This window comes from Cebidichthys violaceus, unplaced genomic scaffold (genome assembly GCF_023349555.1).
Source record: "Cebidichthys violaceus isolate CVI_PGR_0920_01 unplaced genomic scaffold, fCebVio1.0.p SCAF_12, whole genome shotgun sequence".
Taxonomy (NCBI): Eukaryota; Metazoa; Chordata; class Actinopteri; order Perciformes; family Stichaeidae; genus Cebidichthys; species Cebidichthys violaceus.
This window is the reverse complement of record NW_027176285.1, coordinates 15,189,673-15,214,045: the sequence shown is the minus strand read 5'-3', so window position 1 is coordinate 15,214,045 and position 24,373 is coordinate 15,189,673. Positions and strand designations below refer to the sequence as shown.

General features: G+C 44.7%; 1 protein-coding gene across 3 annotated transcripts in view; it reads right to left on the bottom strand.

The window, feature by feature from the left end:
- Positions 1-24,373, bottom strand: part of si:dkey-34e4.1 (carboxyl-terminal PDZ ligand of neuronal nitric oxide synthase protein) — a 42,007-nt gene that overhangs the window by 4,947 nt on the left and 12,687 nt on the right. For 2 of the 3 annotated variants that reach the window (XM_068706647.1, XM_068706648.1), the window contains 8 exons: positions 17,017-17,109; positions 16,814-16,872; positions 15,381-15,489; positions 14,297-14,438; positions 12,717-12,889; positions 9,681-9,842; positions 8,524-8,725; positions 6,788-7,118 (listed from right to left, as the gene is read on the bottom strand). In XM_068706647.1, coding sequence (XP_068562748.1) covers positions 6,788-7,118; positions 8,524-8,725; positions 9,681-9,842; positions 12,717-12,889; positions 14,297-14,438; positions 15,381-15,489; positions 16,814-16,872; positions 17,017-17,109 — 1,271 coding nt within the window. Of the gene's footprint in view, positions 1-1,039; positions 1,310-6,787; positions 7,119-8,523; positions 8,726-9,680; positions 9,843-12,716; positions 12,890-14,296; positions 14,439-15,380; positions 15,490-16,813; positions 16,873-17,016; positions 17,110-24,373 lie in introns of those variants that run through there. The other variant, XM_068706649.1, reaches the window with a different exon arrangement.

Below are 24,373 nucleotides of genomic sequence, written 5' to 3'. Positions count from 1 at the left end.
AACAATCTTTTTGCCAAAATGCAGTTGAAGACACATTATTCTAAATTGGTGCATTTATAATTGTGGGATTAAGCTTGTTTTGTACAGTGTTGGACAGTAACACATTACTGTAGAATTATTAATTTCCCCAGTAATGAGCAGTGTAAGGTGTTACAATTTCCAAAACAGCAATCATATTAGTTATCAATCCAATGTGCACAATCATGCATGGAACCCTCAGATAAACTTTAAATAATGCATAGCCAAAGTAATGTAGTTATAGAACAAGTGAAGTAACTAATTACTTATGATATCAAGTATTAAGTGAATTAATATTATTCATTTTTAAAGGAGTAATAAATAAAAAGTTACACTTCCTGAGTACCTTACCCAACACATTATCTTTTTTCCCATGATGCTTATTGTTTGATATCCGTGTTAATTGAAGATAATTCTGTTCTCATCCTACGAAGGCTTTCAATAACTTTTTATTTACTATTTTTGTCAGTTATTGCTAAGTATTTCAGGAATGTATTTCCTTCTACCGGTGCAGCAGCACAGTGTGTGTGAGGCCTCAGATTTGATCAGACTCTATAAAGCAAAACATGCACATGACACAAAACACACGCTTCAACAGAACAAGCTTCCCTTTACCCACAGTGAGTGTGAGGCCTCTTCCTCCGCTCTGACAGCGTTACTGTTCAGGTGGAACCTCCACTGACAAGTTAATACCCAATCCTGACAAGAGCATTTCTTCTATTTTGGAGTAAGTATGCGAGGACAAAACAAAGCCCTCGCAGTCCAACACGGTGTGTAAAGCACAGACCGTGCTACCGTGCACATGAAATGCACGGCTCACTGATTGCCTCAATGCAAATGTGGTTATGAATTTGCAGAACCACATGTAAAATGGAGGTTATTATGCAGGCATTAGCAGAGAAATCACTGGTGAGCCCTAAACACCCACACAGGTTCACCCACCACATGCTCAAATCGCCATGCTTGTGCACACAGACACCGGTTCCACATGCTGGTGGTCATGAGTAATACTCACATAGAGGGAGGAGAAAGGGCAGAGAGGAGAAGAGGAGGAGGAGGAAGAGGAGAGGAAGGGGGCTTAGGCAGTGGCAGGGAGCTCCTGCAGGCTGGTGCAGCAAACGATGAGAGGGGCGGGGACGAGACGATGGAGCGTATGAGCGGTGGGGTTAAGGAAGCGGACCTGCTTGTTGGGTGTTATTCAGGGGTTCAGGGTTGTTGGTTTGGGCAGACTGACGGGGGAATGAGGGATGGTTAGATGAGGAAGAGGAGGAGCAGGAGAGGGTCCTCGCACCTGTACCAGAGAGAGGCAACAGTTAGACTACAGAGGAGCAGGGAGCCACGTAAGGGACTGGTGGATTTAAAAGCCCACACCAGCGATTCAGTACGTTTTAGCACAGTAAAGCCACTATGCGGAGGATATTAACAACTGGATACGTTAATACTACAGTACCCATGAGCCTCTGCTGCATTTGCAATGGAGAAAAAAAGCCAGTTGGAGGCTTAAATCAGAGCTGTGGAGAATTCAAAATGCTTCAACTACTACGTTGTGAATATGCCATTGTGACAGAATTTCATTCAAAATTTACCCAGAATCAATTTTAAGCTGCAAATTGTTTTTTTTTTATCATTTCATTGTCTCAAGCTACCGCCAGCCAAAAAACAGAATGGTCATGTGGACGACTGTTAAATTAAAAGGGATTTTGGGAGTCATAACTTCTCACCACACAGTTTTATGTACTGTACTTTTTCATCAACGAAGATGTATTTCAGCGCAGTAGTCTTTTGTACTGAAGACTCAGCTGAGAGAGTTTCACGTCCCCAAAGCAGCCATGAAAGTGCTCCAACTGTGATCCACCGTCGACTGAGGAAAATACCAGGAGGTGCCCAGAACAGCTCCTCTCTGTACACCAACCCACCCCAGGAACACTGAGCCGGATGAAAGACGTCCCTACTTCCTACAATATCACCACATCATGGTCTATTCTATGGGGAAACATACAGAACCACTGCTGTGGACCTTAAAGGTTTTTTAGGGATAGGGATGCGTCTCAGGCCATTCACTGCCAATATAGAGACCGTATGTGTCTGCAAAACATACGACTCATAAGCACAGCATGCAGATTTAATCCACTATTCAAGCTCTGCAGATCAACAGGTGGAGACAAAAGGAATCAATATCTTCCTGTTTACTTATGTCTTTCCAGTAAAAAGCATTCTTACAAAGCAACTGAAAGAACAAGTAGGAGGTTTAAAGGTGTACGGGCACTGGGCCTTTGCATCTCGCTTTTGTAAGAAAATGAACACACAGCAGCGGTCTGAGTGGGATGTTTAAGCATGTAATGCAACGACAGTCCAGCGCGACTCTGAACAACAACGTGTGTAGATCCACAGCTGGCCGAAACCAGCTCCACCCAAAGCGCCTGAGAAACATCACCCGGTACAATTCCATCGCTGCAATCAGATTACCGTCCGATGGAGGCTGCCGCCGAAGCTCCGACAACGCAGGAGACGATGTTAACGATGAAGAGGGGAAAACAGAAAAAAAAAAAAGGATAGAGGTGGGAGGAAGAAGATCAGCGGATAGGGTCAGGAAATGTGATTATGCAACATGCAATACTGTCAGAGACGGAGAGTGCGGTCTATAGCATGCCAGGGGAAAGCGTGACTCACTTGTGAATAATATATAGTTGGGTGTTCATGTGTGCTGGTCACCATATGCGTTTGTTTTCCCTCCGTGTGGGCATGCTGCTGCTTTTAGCAGCACGGCTCTGGGGACGACAATGTTGCTTGATGGGTTGATCCAACTACTGGACAGATTGTAAAGACTTTTTAATACGGATGCATTTATGTTTCCCGGACAATTATCCCCCAACCGACTTTGGTGATCCTCTGGCACCAGCATGAGGTTGACATTTTGTGGTTTTCCCACGAAGCTTGGCGCAGACATTCATGTCCCCCCTGAGGACGAATTGAGATCTTTTCGGTCGTCCCTTAACTTTCCCTCTAGCGCCATCATCAGGTCAGGATTATAAAATGTGTCCTTAAAATACTTTTGCTCATGAATATCCACAAAAACTAGCATGGCTGCCGACTCTTGTTTTTTGTGCGTGTCATGAATCAAAAAAGGACAAAGAGGTTGGTGACTCAAAAAGTTGCAAATAATATGGTGCAATGTTGTGCCCACAATGTGTATTTTGAGTCTACAATTACATCCTGTTTTGATCCTACTTCGCCTGTTCCGTTTGTTGTGTAAAGCGTGACTCACTACCACGGTTAGCGTTGTGTTGCCAACGCACCATATGCAGCGATCGTATAGCACTCTGGAGTCAGTGGGCCAGCTGGAGAGCACATGGATATGGGTCCGTGTTGGTCGATAACGCCTGTGTGATTTAAAGCGGAGTGGCGCTGATAACGTGAAGGGGAAACAACCCTGCATGACCAGCACCGGACCCAAGGGGGAGGTCATCTTAGTCAGGGGGAGGGGGGGGGGGGGGGGGAGAAAGGGAGGAAGAGGAGGAGGAGAGGCGGTCGGAAGAGTGTCTGTCTGCTGGTTCGTAGTACATAAAATAAGGCCACTCAGGCTGTAAACATTGATTCACTGGGGAAATCCAGAAAACAAGAGCAAATGGAAGCAATAAAATGTGGCGTGTGGTTGGGGGGGGGGGGGGGGGGGTGTCCACCAGTCAGACTGTGCCAAAGGTAATGCAAAGGAGTTTAGTGGGGGAAAGCAAAATAACACAACAGGAGGTAAAGTTTCCATCTCCTCAACCCTCATTTCTGTCTCGTCATTCTCATGATTTAGTGAGATTAAAAGATAGAGTTGAGTCACATTTAAAAAGGTCATATCATAAACTAAGCTGTCCATGTTTCCGTTCTGCAGGAAAATAAAGAGCTTTTTTTTTTTTTTTTTGTGCGGTAACAACCTGGGTTTTCATTATTTTTATGCGCCATTTGTGAATAAACAGAGTATAAAGCTTGACGACTGCTATTTACAGAAAGATGACGTCACTCGGGAGAGGAGGCAAACAATAGCCAATAAAAGAGGGGGGGGGGGGGGGATGGGCGGGAGGGCAGAGCCACTTTAGAAGATAAAAAGCCCCGGTGGTATATCTGTGAGCTACTGAATCTCTCTTTAGGCCTTTTGTGACCGAGCACAGAAAGTGTGGCGCTCAGAGGGAAGAGTGGCAGACAGACATTGAAGTCGGTTGTTACGTAAGTGCAAATAAAAAGAGGGGAAAAAGGGGGTTCAGCCCGGCACACTCCCAGGTGAACTAATGTTCCGATGGAAATGTACGGGAACAAGATGCCTCTCTTTGGAAGAGGTTTGAAGTTCCCTTTTCGTATTTCCTTTTTTACTTTTCCCCCTATGCTCGTGAAAAAGAAAAAGAAAAATCTTGTGACATTTGGACTTTTAGAGTTTCAGGTTGTGAAGAGATTCTGATTGGCTGGGAGTCTGTGCTGCAGGAAAAAAACCACAGGATGTGAGTCTGGCTGTCGGTAGCTAAGCCGCAGCCTCAGACAAACACACCACACACACACACACACACACACACACACACACACACACACACACACACACACACACACACACACACACACACACACACACACACACACACACACACACACCTATACACACACACACACACACACACACACACACACACACATGCAAAACAAAGCAGACGCACAAAATTACAACATCCACAAGCACGCCAAATAAACACTACACCGCCATTTCCAACTACTTCATTTTCCCCTCGTCTGTTTTGAAATCAACTCGAACGTTCTTCTCCTCGGAGACTTCGCCGCGGATTGCTTTCAGGAAGAGAGACGGAGAAAAAGCAAGAGAGGAGAGACAGATGAAGTGTTGAAGATGAGCAAGAGAAGGAGGGGGATGAAAGGAAAAAGGGCCGAGGAGTTCGTCCTGCTCGGGAGCTCTGCTTGATCTAATGCAGGAAATGTTTTTTTTAACCATAGCTGGCCTTTTGTTGTGGCTTTAAGGAGATTAAAAGCTCATCAAAAACTAATTAGATGCTGTGGCTCCACGTATGCATCAAAGGTAACGTGTGCTCGTGTATCAGTGAGCTGCAGTCGAAAAAAAAGTACAGGAGGGGAAACGGTGAGGAACAGAGCCTCAAAAATCCCTGAAAAGCAAAACACACTCACAAAAAAAAAAAAAAAAAATCCATTTACTGTCTTTAATCTCTCGACACGCGTCTGAATGGCTTTTCAAAATGAGTTATTTCACGAAATAAAAACACTAGGACGGAGTTAAAGCTGATGGAGTTTCCTTGTTTCTCTTAATTCTCATTCTCTCACAAGCTTCTCCTGATCCCCTCTTTGTTTGTAGAACCCCAACCCTTCTCTCCCTGTGTTCTGTAATCCCCCCCCCCCCCGATTACAGTCACACTTTCATTAGCTGCAGGCCATTTCTGCTGAGCGGAGCACTTCTCCACTAACAACACTAACAGCTACCTGCTCTGTATGTCCCCGTGTAGCCTTGACTACCTTAAACACAAACTGACCGGCACCACATTAGGAACGTGGACGCACATTTAAAAGGACTAGTTCCGACAATTTCGGAAATAATAGAGTTAGATGAGAAGATCGATACCACTTTTGTGTGCGTCCATTAAATGTGAAGCTATAGCCAGCTGGCACTTAGCTTAGCACAGACATTGGAAACAGAATAAATGTCCATAGATCCACCTAGGAATCATAAAAAAAGAACACTCATAACTCCAGAACTTGCCTGACAATCTTTAAGTTGTCAAGTAAACCAGTGATAGTTGTCTTTACGTCTGCGGGTGCACTGCAAACAGGAACTGCTAACAGCTGATTTGGCATAGTTTGAATGGTGCTAACTGGCTTATATGTAAACAAATATAGGGGCTCAAGTTGTAGCCCGTAGCTTTCAACTGACTCCATGGCAACATCATACTTCCTCTTCACATCCACCAGAGCATCATGTGAACTGTAGTTCCAAACAAAGAATAAGACTAGGAGGAACTATATCCATTTACTATTGAATGTATCATGTTGCATTTTAAATCATTTCTGACAGAAGCCTACGAAGGTTCAGAGTAACCATTGACGTGGTTCTCATTGACGTGGTTCTCATTAACGTGGTTCTCATTGATGTGGTTCTCATTAACATGGTTCTTATCAACGTGGTTCTCATTAACGTGGTTCTTATCGACGTGGTTCTCATCGATGTGGTTCTCATCGACGTGGTTCTCATCGACGTGGTTCTCATCGATGTGGTTCTCATCGATGTGGTTCTCATCGACATGGTTCTTATCGACGTGGTTCTCATCGATGTGGTTCTCATCGACGTGGTTCTCATCGACGTGGTTCTCATCGATGTGGTTCTTATCGACATGGTTCTCATCGATGTGGTTCCCATTGACGTGGTTCTCATCGACGTGGTTCTCATCGATGTGGTTCCCATTAACGTGGTTCTTATAGACGTGGTTCCCATAGATTGGAAACTCATTGCCATAAAGCAGAAAAATGTATTTCCCAAAATGTCGAACTATTCCCTTACTGTATAATGGCTTCATTGCATAATGATCTGCTTGCACTATAAGCTGCCAGTAACTTGACCCTCCAGGTGGTTTGTTACACAGAACCATCTGAGAAGCCTCCATTAGAACCACCCGTCATCAACCATCAAACTACTGAAGCCAGTCAGGAGAAGAGCAAAAGGTAACGCAGCCACTGGAATCACATTCTTTTCTAATAAACACAAGGACGTCCGTCTTACTTTTCATCCATGTTGGCCGAGTTCCTCAACGTGAACGGGACGATCTCATTGCACGAGCTCCCCTTGGCGTCCGCTGTCCCGTTGGCCCTGATAAAGGGGTCCAGATCCCCGTTGACGGGTGCAGCCGGTTCGGTGCCGTTCTCCAGGTTGAGCAGGTTCAGGTAGGACTCGGCGCAGTCCACTTGGGTCGGGGAGAGGGGTGAGGTTTGGAGCGGCCACGCAGGTGTGGAGGTTATGAGCTGGTCCATGGTCTGGCTGTAGTGATTCTTCAGACTCAGAGACAGAGCCTTTGCTGCTGTAGAGACTGAGCCGCACGGCGACTGTGGACCACCTGGAATAGACAGAAGACAAATCGACACAATGTTAACAAAACAAGTCAAGATTCTACTGCAACCAACGTGTCGGCTTCTTCCTGCTTTCTCTAAAGATCTCTCTCGGAGCGCCGACTCTTATTAGAGAATGGAGGCGTTGGCACTGTGCCAGTGGGAGCACTTAGCACAGCCATGTCTGAGATTAGCATTTTCTATCAGAGGGACTAACATGATTAATACGAGCATGAAACATGAGGTGTCATTTTAAAAATGTACACAAAAAAAAAACCACAAGTAAAAAAGGCGTACAAAGATGAATCATACATAAACAAACACACATTCAGCTCTGCCCACCGTGTGTGTGTGTGTGTGTGTGTGTGTGTGTGTGTGTGTGTGTGTGTGTGTGTGTGTGGTTATTCATTATTATTTTGGCAAAACCGACCGTTCTTTTAGCTCCTGTAAAAACATCCCTCCTCCGAAAATCCTCCTTTTGGGACAAAGTGTGTGTGTGTGTGTGTGTGTGTGTGTATGAATGTGTGTACCAAAATAAAAGGTTGTTAACACAACGAAAATAACAAAACTCCTACTGAGAACACAGTCTGTGAGTGTGAGATAATGCGGACGGAACGTGTTTTTAAATCCATTGTGATTATATAATCTGCTTTTTGTCGAGTACAGAGTGTGTGTAAGAATATGCTGTTTACACAGAGCGAGCGTGGCGTTGATGCACGGCCCTCGACTTTCACCATCACGCTCGTGTGAAATCTCAACAATGATTCCAAAGTGAGATCAATAATCCCATTCGGACATATTCTCTGTAATGGACTAAACATAACTTTGTACACTCAAACAGTACTTTCAAAATTCGTAGAAGCTTTCATAAAATGAAGACCAGAAAACATGTTTGAGCACTAGCTCTCTCTCTCTCTCTCTCTCTCTCTCTCTCTCTCTCTCCTCCTCCTCGTTCTTCATCATTACCATTGATTGGGGCTTTTCATTAGTCAGTTAGTTAGTTAGTTAACCATGCCATGAGTGCACCCCTTTCATACCGCAATCAAGACAACGGCAACGTTAAAAAAAACCCTCACTAGAATCTACGACGACGCTTTAAAACGGTTTCGCTCACACCTGGAGGACAAGGTTTTCTCCTCACTACAGATGAAAACGAAAAATGCTCAATTTGAGGACACCCAAAGGGGAGCGGTCCTCGTGTTCACCTGCAGATCGGGGGTTCAATACCTGGCCCTCTTCTGCCCCATCAAACACAACCACGTGTCAGGATGTTAGCAGACAGGAAGCCAGTGGCTACGCCGAGCACCTGGCCAACAGAGAGGTGAGCAGTGACAAGGACTGCAGCGCCAGGGGGAACCTGACCTGACACCGAGTCCATCTGAGGGATTACACCGTCCCCCATCAGTCACTTACTGTGTCCATTAGCTTGAAGCTCCCGTTGTGGCTGCCCCGGTTGTGTTTTGGCGGAGCGGGCCTCCAGCTCTTTGAGCTGCTGCACGATCAGGGCCAGGTGCTGCAGCAGGTCCCGGTTCTGCAGCAGCAGCTGGTGGACGCGGGCCTGAGCCTCCATGCGGGCGGCGGTCTCTGCTGCCATCTGATCCTTCAACAGCTGCACCTGTGGTGGAGGGCGAGGCCAGTTTGTTTGTGTGAGATTCGATTTATAAAAAAATAAATAAAAAAAACTGCATTATCCATTAAAATGTTTGTTTTTCTGTCTCATGCCTCAATTTCGTAGTTTTGCTCTATGATATCATGGGGATGGAATTGGAGCAATAATCCAGCCCATATGTATAATCCCAAAACTGTATCTGAAAGTAAGGACGGGATGGCCATTTTCGGTGGATCATTAACTTGCGGGTCGATATTGCCATGGCGGTGAAATCGGCCGGATCAGACATGAAATACCAAAGTAAATATGCATTTGCGCTGCACTTCCTCAGATGACGCCATGAACAGGAGGCTCGAAGAATCAAATCGAGACGCACGGTTGCAAATGTGGCACCGCTTGTGTTTCATCACGCTGCACTAACTGCTCTTCCATTACTGAGTTGGTGCTGCCCCCTAGTGGGAGAAGATGATGAGGCACGGTGACGAGGCTCACACAGGTTATTTGGGGACTTTCGTGTGATAAACAGACTGATGAACTCAAGATGAAGAGCACCTCCATTTGTTTCTGTTCTGCTTAAATTGTGCTCTGGATGTGTGAGAGTGTGAAACGGAACAGGTATCATCCTGGTCAGTGTAAACCGGCTTTTACTGAAAAACAGTTGAGCCTCAAGTTTAATCTTTTTCCATATGGATTTATTGGGTTTCCCTAAAGAGGAACTATAGATCAGCGGATGATTTCACAAAGAGCAAAGACTATGAGAAATGTTAACTCATGAAAGCACTGAAATCCAAAGTCCATGATTGATCGAGAACACTAAACGTTGAATTAATCAATAATGAAAATAGGTGAAATACAGTAGTGCGGTAGTAAGACATGTTTAATGTTTGGTCATGTGTTTCCAGTCAAGCCTGCCTGCTGTGTTTTGCACAACCAGCACCCAGCATGGAGGTCCGTTTCCTACCTGTGCGACGGCCACCTGCGTGTGCTGCTGCTGCTGCTGCAGCTGCTGCTGAAGGAGCTGCAGGTAGTGCTGCGATGCCAGCGGGGTGAGAGAGCGAGAGCGAGGGCTGCTGGGAGTAACGCCCTGGGTCGTCACGGTGAAGAGGGACCTTCGATCAAAGTCCTGATCACAGACACACACACACACACACACACACACACACACACACACACACACACACACACAGAGAAAAATACATCATGATGGATGTAAACACAATACATATGGTGTTCTGACACACACTGTACCCTCAGCAGCCGTCAAAGACACAACAGACTTCAAAGTTGGCCCTCAGGACCCAGAGCGCTGCCGGTTTTTAATCCTCGCTCGATAATAGGAACTATTTTTAGAGCTTTGATGAATGCAATTAAACCAGTAGAATAGGAATCACCCAGTGCTCTAGAGTCCCTGGGACCAGGACTGCGACCCGCTGATCTGGAGCCCCGACTGTAACCCCTCATCAGGACTGGAATACTCAGAGCTCATTATCATACCCCCCACACACACACACACACACACACACACACACACACACACACACACACACACACACACACACACACATTCAGCTTTCTCAATCTCCCTCCTCCCTGGATCTTAACATCATTTTCCAAGATGATCTCTGGAGGCGCAAGATGTTTCCCGCAGCAGCTTTTCACTTCACCGTCGCTTTGACGAGTGACGCTGTGCTTCTGTCCCCAGAGACGTCAGCACCGACCACCAAGACGGGTTTGATGCGTTAGTGTGTCGCTGCATAAATTGCTACCGCTGTAATGCGAAATAACTTTCTGTGGCACACAGTATATTGTAACTCCTACATAGCACCACTAGAGGGCGAAGTAGCACAGCGTAAAGAGCAGCACTGAAGCTTCTCAGAGAGTTTGTCTTGTATGAGAACATCTACCTCACTTCAGCATTAGCTTCCCTTAATAAGTAAGACATTTGAAATGCATGCCAAAAGAAAAGCACATTTTAAATTTGGGACAGAAAGACGTATGATAAACACAAAGTAGAATCACACCACCATACCGTCATATCATGGGATGTTTGGTCACTGACAAGCTAATCTGAATGAACACACTCAAAGTTGGGATGGAGCAAATGATCTGAGTGTTAAATTATCACAAAATAAAAGACAAAACAATTATTAACTCGTGAGCAGATTCAAGCCCCTGTGAACTCTCTATAACATTAAATATTCATGGCTAAATAAGTAAAGTTTAAAGTAGTTGAGAAATTATATTTTCAGGGCTTTTATTGAATAACCGTTGGTCCACCCTCGTGTTGCCCGTTTGCAATCCTCAACACAACCGGCATCTTGTGTCGTACGTATCTTCTGGCCTTTTCTTCTGTTATCCTGATCGCTCATTGTTCCTCCTTCCATCCCTCTGTCCTTGCTTATCTCCACAGAGCAGATGTTCGTGAACCCCTCAACGGGATTACGGTGGCGTTTCTCAGAAATCAAACGGAACAGACTGGGCTTTTTTTTTTGGGGGGGGGGGGATTAAGTGTCCCCCTTTCACAGCCAGCAGGAATATTCAGGTCCTCTCTCTCTCTCTCTCTCTCTCTCTCTCTCTCTCTCTCTCTCTCTCTCTCTCTCTCTCTCTCTCTCTCTGTCTGTAACACATCCGAAGTAAAGCATCATGACACACCAAAGCCCACATGTTCCCATCTTTTCAACCTGCGATAGTCAAAGAAAGATAATAGGCAGCTCCTAGCTTCAGAAGGATTTAAAGCTTGCCGAAAATCTCAAAACACAGACTAAACTGTAGTCTTTTTTTTTTTTTTAACCTCACGCAAGCGTGACCAGGTTGTTTCACGCCAACCGTGGTTAGTCATGGAGAGAGCTGCAGTCAATGCCCTGGTCAGGTGCTGCAGTAGATGACAAAGCACTGTACTGTACTTCCTAAGTTCAGCGAGCCTTTTGGCAGCACTCCGCCTGGAGAACAGCATCAAAAACAGCACCGAGGCCAAAGCGATGAATCACGGCAGAGGTAATTCTCCTGTAGCTACAAAGACAGGAAAAAAACCCCCAACAACAACCTGTAATCAATAAAAAGTGGATGCTGCTGCAGGTGTCAGTAATAAAAAAGGGGAACCTTCACCACAACTGTGGAGCCGCCCTTGAATTTCACCGCTGTGACGTTTAGCTGTCCAATGACTATGGCAGGAAATACAGCCCGAGTAAGGAAACGCATATTATTAATAAACACAGACTGTGGAACACTTAAAGGGCATCTATTCCAACTGCTAGTGCTGCCAACTTGGCAATTTTGTCACCGGATTCAAACAACTTTCACGACCCACTTAGCAACTTCATTTTCAAAAATGTCCCAAGCGACAAATCAACCAAACTGTACTTCCTGTCCCTTAAAAGACAGACCCTAATATTTCACAGTAGACGCTGCCAATGTGGCAATGTTGTCACAAAATACACAAGAGTTTGCACGAGTCCGTTCATTCCAGCGTCTGTTTCCTCTCTACTGTAACGTTGAGCGTCTAGTCTTGTGGGAATCTGCTAGCATGCTAGGCTAACTAGCTTCTGCAGTCTGAATGGAATGTAGCTCGCTAGCTTTTATTGTTTTTTCGAGGGAGAATACAAACTCAGCGGAACAATGGCTCCACCCTCATACATTGTTAATGCAGTAATGGGAGAGACGGCTTTAATGGTACATAACCGATGATGTGTGGGCTTGTTTGAAGCACAGTACACCAGCCTTCAGATGTCAGCTAACCACTGCTAGAGGAAACTCAAATTCAGAGGCTTAACCAGGCTAATTACAAAAAAGGTTCAGCTTTAAAAACATTGAATCTAAATCCCAGTCTTCACCTTTGAAATGCAAAAAAAAGTCAGGCTTTTTGCCTTTATACTGCTGGGCAGGACTGTAGACAAATATATTATATCAAGCACAATAGAGCGTGCTTATTATAACCTCCTTGCCCTCAGCAATTCATTGTGTGTGTGTGTGTGTGTGTGTGCGCGCTGCAGTGTCTTACTACGATGGTCTGTCCAGGTTTGACCACGTTCAGTTCAGCCAGACTTTGCAGAATTTCACTGACTGCCTTTTCACACAGGGACGTTCCCGCCGAAGGGTCCTCTCCCGCTCGTCTTCCTCCGAGTTTGCCGTCCTCCTCTTCCTCCCCTCGCTCCGCCCCCGTCAGCTTACGACCTGCGAAGGAAAAACACAAAGACAATAAGTAAAAAAAAAAAACGACGACGCCATCGCCTCGAGGGCTTACGTGAAACAATGCACGAGTCTATTAAAAGCATGCGAAGAAGGGACGCCTTCATTACGATGACTAAACCCTGAATTAATGTTACTTTGAGCACATACACAGTGGTTTAACCCCACATGATCAACTCTGCCTGTCACACAACTGTCAGTGCTCAGTGCCAGGCAACCATTCATTCACGGTGCAAATTACAGTAATTACTGGAAATCAACCTCGCGTTAAAGTTGCAGTCACGGGAATCTTGCCCATCGGTGGCCTCCATCTCACATGAAAGGAACTAAGCACGAGGATTCAGATGTCGTTTCTTAAATCTATACGTTCCAGGGTAACAGGACATCTGTGATGAGCTGGTGAGGTTAGATTATAATGAAACTCAGGTCAAGCTTTAGCCTGGAGACCAAAATGACCAATAAAGGCTCATAAACACCACATTTCCAATGTGTGTTTTAACGGTTGGCGTCATTTCTTTGTAAGAAACCATAATGCTGCTCACTCACTTTATGGAATATCTAGAAAGTGAAGAAGGCGTCAGTGAAACACACTCAAGTAACCACAGGGCTGTCTTTTTGTTTCTACAGTTATTTGGCTGCTTCACATTTTTGAAACATTCTTTTCCTCTTTGCTATCAGAGGTGTGTGGACTCAAACACGCGACTTGGACTCGAGGCCGACTTTGAATCGTGGATCTGATTACTTTAAACTCCACTCGACCGAATCAAAGTTTGACTTTAAGGCCAGTGAAGAGCGACGTGAATCAACTCTTCATATTTCTGATAACAGATCTATTTGAAGGGAAAGATGCGTTTGCATGTGCACACTAGCGCAGACTTATAACTTTCTGTTTTTAAACTTTCTCACGAGAAAAACAACAGTTAAAAAGAGTCACTTCCGTCTTTCTTGTGATACAGTAGGATAAGATATTAATATTGCCAGTTAAAGTTATACATTGAGCAGTTTTCATGATTGTTGTGCATTTTTCTTTCATTAGAAAGTGTCAAAAACATGTATTAAAAACACTATACATGTAATGTTGAGATTAATTACCTAATAACATCACTTCACTGAAAAATAATTCAGAAAATATCTTCTAACAGGCAAAGTGTTTTAAAGCTAGCGTCTTAGTTTTGTGCTGTGTTTCTACACACAGGTGTAAAGACAAACAGCAGGAGCATTGCTGACTTTAAATAGCTTATTTTAGTATATTGTCATTTACAGGTCACTGAAATCAGCCACAGTAACAAAGCAACCCAATGTGTTCGTCTATGTTCATTTCAATGCACTCTGCACAGGCGACACCGTGCACAGCAGGTAACAGGACAGTGTTTTCAGACCGGCCTCCCTCACCGTCGCTGCTGGACTCCTCCGTGGACTTGTCGCTCTCTCCGTCCGCCTGTCCGTCTGCGTCCTGCTCAGCATGCTGCAGACTGAGCTTGTGGCAAACATCGAAGGACTGACCCACTGTGCGCACAATACGCATGGCCTGCGACTGTGGGCGAGAGAGAGGGAGGCAGATGGACAAAGAGAGAGAGAGAGAGATTTTTTTTGGAGAATAAGTATTCAACCACAACAAGTGATTTCACTGATCAACCCCCCCCCCCTCCTGTCTGCTGCAGGATAAGTGAGTCGGTGAAAACATGAACACTCTCAGTCATCCTTGGCATGCAGTTGAATACAAACGATCAAATGCTAATGACATCACTTCTGTGGAGCAATTCTCATTACAGCTGACTGATAATAGCCGGCCTGCGAGCCAACACTGCAGCAACTTGCTACAACTGCAGCAACGCACAAAAAAAGGTAAAGAGATGGAAGAAAAAAAAAAAAAAAAACCCGTATTCTAACCGCATCCTGTTCTGTATTCACTGCAGGCTGTGTGGGATCTGAAGAGACAGGAAATGAATTTAGCCGCCGGAAATAAAATAAAACTTAAAATTGATAAACTGAGCCGACATAATCAGGAAATGAATTCTTAAATCGAATATAAAATTCAAAACCGTAGAATACAAATATAACCTTCAGTCACGGGTAGCTAGACACGGAAAATTGAGGCAACTCTGCATGCGGTGTTCTACACACCTACTGTATGCAGCTGTGGGGTTTAAATCAAGGAGCAATGACATCAGCAGATTGAGCGGCGAGAGGAATATGTGCGCAGGGTTTTTACAGTTACTCAAAACGCAACATGTATTATGGCTCCAGGGCCTACTGGCGCTGCTGACGTATGAAAATGTGTCTCTCTCCTCCCTCTACGGTGGAGTTCTCCCTGTGTGATCGTATCGGTTTTGTTCTCAAGTTATTGAAACAGGGAATCTCAGGAGTGGTGAAACACAAGAGCGGCAGGAATGCGCACGAAGCCTGTTCCCCAGAAGAGCGTGTCTGTAATCAGCCGTGCGTGTCTGCAGCCAGGAGGCGGGCGAGTTTCTTGTACCGTCTTCTTTGACTTGAAGACGTTGCATCTGAAGGAATTGTTGGAGCCGTCTCTCGCGATGTAGCTGAAGATCTTTAAGTCCTGGGAGTCGTGAGAGACGTAGAAAATCCTGGAAGACATGACAGCAAATTTAAAAACGCATAGAAGCTACAGAAACCTCAAAGAAAGAAAGACAAACCTAACGCACATGAAATCAAATAAAAAGGGGACTATTTACAGTATAATTCTTTATATAAATGCATGCCACTGTGCTACTGTGATCTCCTTGTGTCTTATATTGTACAAGTATGCCGTGTGGTCGGGCTCCGTCCTTGCCGGCGACCCTGCACACGCTGCAGTAAACCGGCAGAGCAACGGGTCCATCTGCAGCTTTACTGCTCTAAAACAACTCCGCTGGGAACCGCTCAAACAAATTATGACCATCATCTGCGGGGGAAAAAAAAAAGGTCACGTGGGACGGAGTGTATACTGTGTATCCCCAACTGCACAAACACACCTGCAGTAACCCAAGCAGCAAGGACACTTACACCCAGCACACACACACACACACGGGTCCTTCATGAGGCGTGGCTTTGCCGAACGAGATCCTCCCACCGATATATAATTTACAAACACACACACACACACACACACAAGCTGGTTAGATGTGTGACGTTAAGACACCTTTAAGTGGCTGCCTACTTCTTTCTATCTCTTGAAGGTTGCCTTATTAGCTATAATTGCTTGTTTTAAGCCAGCCCAAAAAAAAAAAAAGGTTCCCCTGCCCAGAAACCGTACCTTTAATTTCCGCCTGCTCCCTCCAGTCTAAATTTACTCTATCCTCTCTATTTTGACACTTTACGGTTTAATCGGCGCGAGTTGTTTCGCGGTAATTGACAGCTCCGCGGACCCGTTGATGATCGGTTGACAGGCTCCATCACCGTGTCAACAGGCAGGGCGGGTAATGGGACGCTGTGGCCATAATTAAAGCATTATTCTTTGGGCACACATGCTGAGAAATTCTGTGAAACAAAAAAGTGTACAGAGGCTCTACCAGCCTGCTGTGAATGGAACCTGTGTGGGATGCCTCACCTAAGAAAATTACGTACTGACAAACATATGCTTCACCAAGTACAAGCTATAGATTATTCATTATGCTATCTTAGGAAAGTAAGTGCATTTGGCACATATAGCATCGTACATTCGAGCACATTAGTCCTGCATAGTGAAGCACATGGGAGGGCCTGTAAAGCAAGCCAAAGGTTCATCTCCATAGGTCCAGCTGCAGGATGTGACATGCATATCTGCAGCACACTCGCAGTAATTGATTAACAAGAACATGCAGAGTGGATAGAACGGACTGGACCGGATATCAGGCAACAATAGATTTAGTATTTGCTTCCCACACAGCATGAACATATGAATTAGTGAGAGAGTAAGAGTGGTGGACTGACCTGTATATGGGATCCTGCATGATCAGCATCTTGCTCTCATCCCACGTCCATTCTTTCCTCTGTGTGTGAGACAGACGGTTGCGATTAAGCACCGACAACGCATCTCGTGTCAAAGAAACTTTCTGAATCCAGTAGAAAACGTTTTTTTTTTTTTTTTTTTTTTTAAATCGTATTCCTTTGAGAGTTCGTCACTCGTGACTCACCTTCTGTTTCTTCCTCAGCAACACCTTCACTCCGTCCACAGACACCACGATGCTGACTTTCTTCTTCTTGATGTTCTTGGCCTTGAATTCATACTAAGAAGACGGAAGAAGAAGAAGAAGAAGAAGAAGAAGAAGAAGAAGAAGAAGAAAAGAAACAATTAGGAGTAGTCGTGTAACATTTAAATAAGACTTTATCTCAAAATCAAAATATTTGATATGGTTTTCCGCACGAGGCAGTGAATCAAGCTTTGTTGGTTTCATAGAGGCGGTTAGGTTGCAGTTGATCACACATGACTGAATAAAAACAGAAGATAAATCAGTCAAGAGCTTGGAAACCATTAGCTTCACTAATCTTTATTTCAGCTGGATTATATTTCATATTCTCTCTTCTCCTAAATGACAGTTTTTAATCGTTTATTTACATGACCGTGTTTCTTCTGCACTCAGGCTTTTGATGTTTTATGTAAAGCACTTTGAATTGCCTTGTTGCTGAGATGTGCTGTATAAATAATCTTGCCTTCCAGTCGTCACACTCGCACACTCTCACGCCACTCGACCTCCTTACTGCAGTCGCCGTTTGTGTCCCGCTGCACATTTGGCATGCTTACAAAATTTAAAAAGGCATCATTGTGGGGGAACAATCTTTCAGCACCAAAACACGATCGGCAGTGAACTTCACATGAACGTCTTTATTAGCTTGGAAGCTCACAACGGCAGCACTGATAAAGTCTGTTGAATAAGCAAGCCAGCGCTTCTCTGACGCCAGAGGAAAGAGGAAGGACACTTGGATAACAGAGGTAGATAACTTCACCTTGACTGTAATGAGAACCCACAACCAATAGGTCAACATGCCCACTGCAGGTGTATTCTGACTGACTGTAGTTAATGGCATTAAAAGCTGGTTTTACCTCATTAATTGCTGAGGACCGGCAAACGCGGCCGATAATTTGTTACTTGTTATAAATAGAAAGTGACAAGGAACGATCACGTGGCTACAGGCGTCACGTCTCTGCTTCTTAGGGGCACAGAACTAAAATCTACAGCAGCTAAATTAAACAACATTTAGGCAAAAAGCCCAGGATGTTTGCTGAGTGGTACACAACAGCTGCGTCTGCACCGGCCGACTAACGTGTCTCCGGCTCGTCAGTTGGCCAGGCTTTCTGCTGAGGACCGGAGCGAGTCTGGCCCGTCGAATCAAATTAGCGTCACTCTTTAAACATGAAGCGGGGTTCGACTCCACCAGCTATCGAGGCCGACAGCGGCTCTACAAGGTCAAATATATATATATATATATATATATATATATATATATATACACGAGCAATGGCTGTCTGGCTTCACCGCTTAACACGGAGGAAAATAGTTTGTCCTTCTAGAAAACAACATTTGCTTTGTTGCCGAACAATTGAAGAGAGGATGGATATTACTCCCATGTCTGTTCATTGAATATGAGGCGGGAGCCAGCTGGTGGTTAGCTTAGCATAGCGCCTATAAAGCTCGCTAATTAAAGTCTTGAGAAACTAGCTAGAGTACCTTAAATTGTAAAAATGTTCAATCCGAAAAACCCAGCCCAGCGTTGATAACTTTTTTTCCAATGAATGTAGCTAGAAAGTCACAGAGTCCAAAGCCACTCCTCCTAAGGGGAGTGGCTTTGGACTCTGTGACTTTAGGGCCTAAATGATCACAGTGAACATAAACAACAAACAGGGCTGTTGTTAGTGCTCACAGCTGTCAAGCTTTATGTCAAAGCCAGGCTAGTTCTTCTTTTACACTCAGTCATTGTTAACCTATTGTTGTTCTATTGTTCATATATACATTTAGGTTTTTAATTCTATTGTTCTTCATCTTTGATTACAAAAATATTGCTTTAAAATGTGTTTTAATTTCCAAATGTCTCCGAGTTATACTTTGGACTGTGAATAAATGAAAACCATGGGTCGCTGACCCAAGTAAAAAATGAACGTTTGCCATATTTTCCTCTTTTAATCACATCTTGTGTTCATAAATTGAGGTGAACAGTAAAAGTTTTGACGATTTTTCCATTTTTTCAGCTTCTATCTTCTATTGACGTGAACCTCGGAAACAGTGCTTGTTCACCTCGTGTCCTTTTCCTGTCCGTATGAACGTGTGCTCAGACCGACGGCAAATAAATGCCAAATTGTTTTGGTCGGATCCGTTTCCCCATCCTTTCTTTCATGCTAATTTCCTTGCTTGTGTCTATTTGAAATGCCCCGCTCCCCCCTGCCCTGGATCCATGGTGATTAAAGTTCCAGTCTCTAATTATACAGACCGGAGTCCTGAGAGAGCTGATTAAATGGAGAATAGGTTCAGGGAGGAAGAGAGAGAGGAGGAAACGAATAGCCAGCGTGGAAAGAGGAGGAAGGCTCATGCTGCAAAGTGAAGTGAGATGAAAGGGAAAGGGTGAACCCAGAAACCAGGTGCTGAGTTTCATTTATTGCACAATATGCTTATGAACACTGTGCAAAATCTACCGATAGTGAGATTAACAATGTTCGCTCTGGGGCTTATAATGAGATGAGGAAATTCACAGAAAGGTAAAAGGTTATCAGATAAAAGCAAAGAAACGAATACAAATCTTTATACTTTTCCTCTACCCTTCAATCAACTGGTGAAAAATGAAGAAAAGCCGCTTCCTTACGTCACCTCTAATAAGTTGATCAAATTAATTCAAACTTTATCTTCGTCTGTATCTTTTCAACCCCCGTTTTCATATTTTCTTTGGTTATAGATATTAGTTTAATCACTGATTTATTCCACTCCCACAGCGATGTGTTTTGCCCCAGAGTGGTGGGTTTTCGGTACAGTATTAGGTATGTGTAAAATCTGTAAAAATATTATTTTAAATGTACATAAAGCATTTCATAAACTTTCGTAACTATTGTGAATTATTTGTCTCATTAGTACGGGAAAAAAAGTTTGTAAAAATATGGAAAAGTGAAGAAACACAGAAGATGTGGCTCTCAGGCATTATGTGTGTATGTATGTGTGTGTGTGTGTGTGTGTGTGTGTGTGTGTGTGTGTGTGTGTGTGTGTGTGTGTGTGTGATCTAGCTGAAAAGACTGGTGCTCATTATGTTTAGTTACATACCAGTGTTTTCTCACACTCTCTCTCTCTCTCACACACTCACACACACACACACACACACACACACACACACACACACACACACACACACCTCTTTCATAATTCACAGTTTCTGCCGGCCTTCTGGTGAAGCAAAATGGGATTTTTGCAACTTCATTCAAAAAATATGAAATTTTTATATTTTCTTTGCTTAAGTGACAAGTGTGTTGAAATATTCATGGCTTTAATGCACTTGCATTGTTGTGGCTTCCTTTGTCATCAACAGCGGAACGAACACTTATAAAAAAAAAAAAAAAAACGCTCATGACACGCGTTCCCCGAAGCCTCACATCAAAACTTTCAGCAGAGGCATGAAAATATTCCAGAACAGAGCTTAGGTTACTTTCTGAATTATGCTGGAGACATTCAGGGAGACGTCAGGAAGATGTGTGGATTGAACAGGCATGCGAAGGACACGGGCTTTGAGTTCTAAGATGCCCACTTCAAAGATTTGTCTCAAAACCTTAAACACTAACCCTCCAGTCCTGACTGCGAGCGCTGCACCGCTCCAGCACAGAGGCAGAGCATTCATTCCGAATCTTTCTCCGCCCTGGATGTGTGAATTTAAACCGTCGGACTCATCAGTCTTCCCAGACGGCGGAACAAATTTGAGCCGGCGCTCCTCTGCGATCTGTTATGAGAGCGTCGGGTAGAAAGGCGACGGCTGCGCGGTGCTGCTGTGAGCACAACAAACACGAGGAAGAGGAAAAGCTGCCTCTCAGATCAGAGTGTGGTGCGTTTGGGAATAGAGACAAGCGAGATCAAACCAAGAGGAGCCAAGAGGCCACTCACGTTTGATTAGCAATAGCTGAGCAAGCGAACACAATATCATTTTTGGAAGCGTGCCTTTGAGAGTCAGGCGATCGGATTAATATCTTTCTCATATCTGTACACAGACAGTTACCTTAGTGTAGCATAGAGACACAGCTAGCTCGGATCTGTGTCAAGGGGAAATCTACCTGCAAGCACACTTTAAAACAATATTAATCCTTACAAGAAAAAAAAAAGGAATGTAGAACCGATAGGCTGTGGTTTCACTGGGAGCTACTTAAGCTGCTTCAGGTTTTTTTTTTTTTTATCATTGCACAAAGCCAGGCCGGCCTCCTGCCTCCGGTCTTTAAGCTCAGATAAGCTCAGATTGATATTGGTCTTCTTATCTACCTCTACGACAGACGGTGAATACACGGATTTCAGAACATGTGAAAACTACTCTTTGAAGTGTAAAGAGTCGTGTTTTGTAAGTTTCGGGAGGCAAGGCTTACCCTAGAACTCTTATTCAGTGCATTCAACAGGTATGAATACACACAAACATGCTGGATCTCATGAGCCCGAGATACAGATCAAGATCTAATCTCGTCTTCATGCCGCGAGGGACGAGGAAGCTCAGAGCGAAGTGTAGAGGACACGAGGGACTCTAGTGAACTCAAACGTTCCTCTCCTCTTTTCTAGGAACAGTCCATTAGTGGAAGTACTGCAGGTACTGTAACTAAACCGCCTGTCAGCAACCTCTTAATGAAAAAGCAGCTGATTCCTTCAGTTATTATTTGGGTCATGTTTTCAAATCTGGCTTCAGAGAAATCTAAAGTTGGATGAGGACAAATATGTTTTTCCTCAAACTATTTATGGTATTTTCAGAGTGAATAAATGAGTAGGATTTATTGGAAGCACTGGAATGAGAAGCTACGGGCAAACCCCCCACTCCGCTTCCTCCATCCTGAAAAGCAGTGGAATGCGGGGGTGCATTGTGGGTCATTGATGCTCCCTGTAGTACCACTGAACCCATACAGGAGTCCACAATAGGCCCTATAGATGGCAACCTAGCAACCCCTTCATTACAATTCCCAGGATTTTGGGGAGTTCCAAGGAATTTCACTGCTTTTTTTTTTTTCTCTCCCCCCGGTTGGGTACACAAAGAGAAGACTGTTGGGAGCTGAGAAACACAACAGCTGCCCAACAGCCTGGCTTTTAACTGGAGGGGGGAAAAATGACTGGAAAACAATTTGGAATAAAATGTGAAACTCCAACTGTGTTTGTTTTTTTGACAATCAAGCATCTTACAATGTCCCATTGGTTCAACAAAGAACCAGAGCTCCGATCACTGCTGCTCAACTCGTCTCTGCGTTGTTCCCTACAGTCCTCTCAGCCTCACGGCAACAACAGGGAGGACGGAGCGACTCCGGAGGCCCAAACCTCTGGAGTGAAGAGGCTCGTCTCGTCATTAGTCAGCAGGGGTGTGATGATGATGATGATGATGATGATGAAGGGAGCGATTACCTCCGCAGTCGCCAGGTACAACGACCTTGGCTTAGACCAGGCACGGTCTAATAACGGTGTTATGTGAAAGAATAAAGACACTAGATAGAGCTAGATAGACATTTAAATAAATGTGTGTGTCTGTTCGGACGCTTGCGGGTTGCTGCCTGTCTGTGCCCGTCTGTGCCTACGTGAGTGGTTTCCGCCCGAGTGCCCGTATTATGGATTGGACTCCTGGGCTCAGTCTGTTGGCAGCCTCCAGCGAGCAGCAGCAGCAGCAGCAGCAGCAGTCCGGTCCCGTGGGAGACGACGCGGCGCTAACAGGAAACAACCGGCTTGAAGGGCCGCTTAACGGGAGCTTCTCCATGACAGCGGGGTTACAAGCGAGACTGGAATTCACTGCAACGGCGTAGAGGCTTTTAGTGTGAACAGTTTAAACTGAAGGGCATTTTTTTGTTTTGTTTATTCTGGATTTTAGTGATAGAATTCTGGACCGATAAGCAAGTACAGCTGGCACTGACACTGCACCAGCTCCATCTGGGAGGTGCAGCTGTGACTTCTTCAGATAAATGACTTTCATTACTTACACTGCGAGTGTGTTTATAGTGGCCGACAGACAGGCTTGATCAATCCCGTGGCCCGTGTTAATACGAGTCAAAGCCCCTGAACTCTGGGCGGCCATTACGGCGGACCATGGGGCGCCCTTCATTGATCACCGTCGTCATGTCCGTCCATCTCAAATCAAAAGTCGGGACGAAAAAGCCGCCACAGACGGAAAACGGTAAAAGCGGGACGAGTCGGTTTCGTACCTTTGGAGAGGAATCGACTACACTCGAAGCCCCAGTGCGGGCGCTCCTCGAGCACCGGATGCCCTTGCAGTGAGAGTGGACCCACGCCTGAGCGACTCGCTGACGGGCGCGGTGAAAGGACAGCCAGTCACGGAGCGCTGACGGAGTCTACTCAGGGTTAGTCACATGGGAGGCGGAGGAAATACAAAAGGAACGCCTTGAGCACACCAAACACTTCCTCTCAGTGAGTGTGAAAGGCGCACACACGGATACACGCATGTGTACTCACAAAGACACTACAGTGAATAGATCTATTCATAGTCTTCAGGTTATTATTTACATAATCTAATAACTCACAGAAAAGCAAAAGATGGAAGGAGAGCAGAGCTACACCTGCAGACAGTCTGACACAGAAATCCTCTTCCAAGTGAACCGTCTCCTTTAAATGCAAATCTGAATCACAAGTGACTCCGCTGAAATCTAAGAAGATGAGCCACAATATATCAGATCATTGCTGGTGAGGTTGCGGCGGCGGGGGGGGGGGGGGGGGGGGGGGGCTCACTTATACGTCTCCTGAGAAATGTCCCATGTTAAACTTTCATTTCCCTCACTGGTGCGTCTGTTAGGGAGCAGAGAAGTGACTTGCACAATGACTGACGGCTTTAGCTTTTTCTTACAGCTACGGAGTTGCTTAAAGTTAGGCATAATCGAGGGCGGGGCCTGCTTTGAGTGACAGGCGGGTGCCGTCTAAGGTTAGCCGGCTGCCAGCAATCTGAGCCTCAGTCGTGTTTGTTCAAGTAACATTTTGTGACATCACAAGTAGATTGAAAGCCAATAATGGTGATGGTTAAAAAAAACGTGAAGCCTCCAGTGCAGCTACAGTGAGGACGGACTTTTCTGTGAAGTAGGAGACATCTTGTGTCTGGCAGTTAATCTTCTGAGCAATAGATATTATTATTCTTAAAGTGGGAGAAGGAAGTCATGCATTTTTATGATTTTATAACTTCTTAATTTGTTTTTTTTATGAGGAAAAACAGAATCAGGACACGTATTGCGTATTTTATGTCATCTTAGAAACGTGTCTGGAGGGAATCTTTAATAACACACATTTTGGTTTAATTGCTCAAATAAAAATTGATTGAAGGTCTATTGAATGGATCTTAAAGGGGACA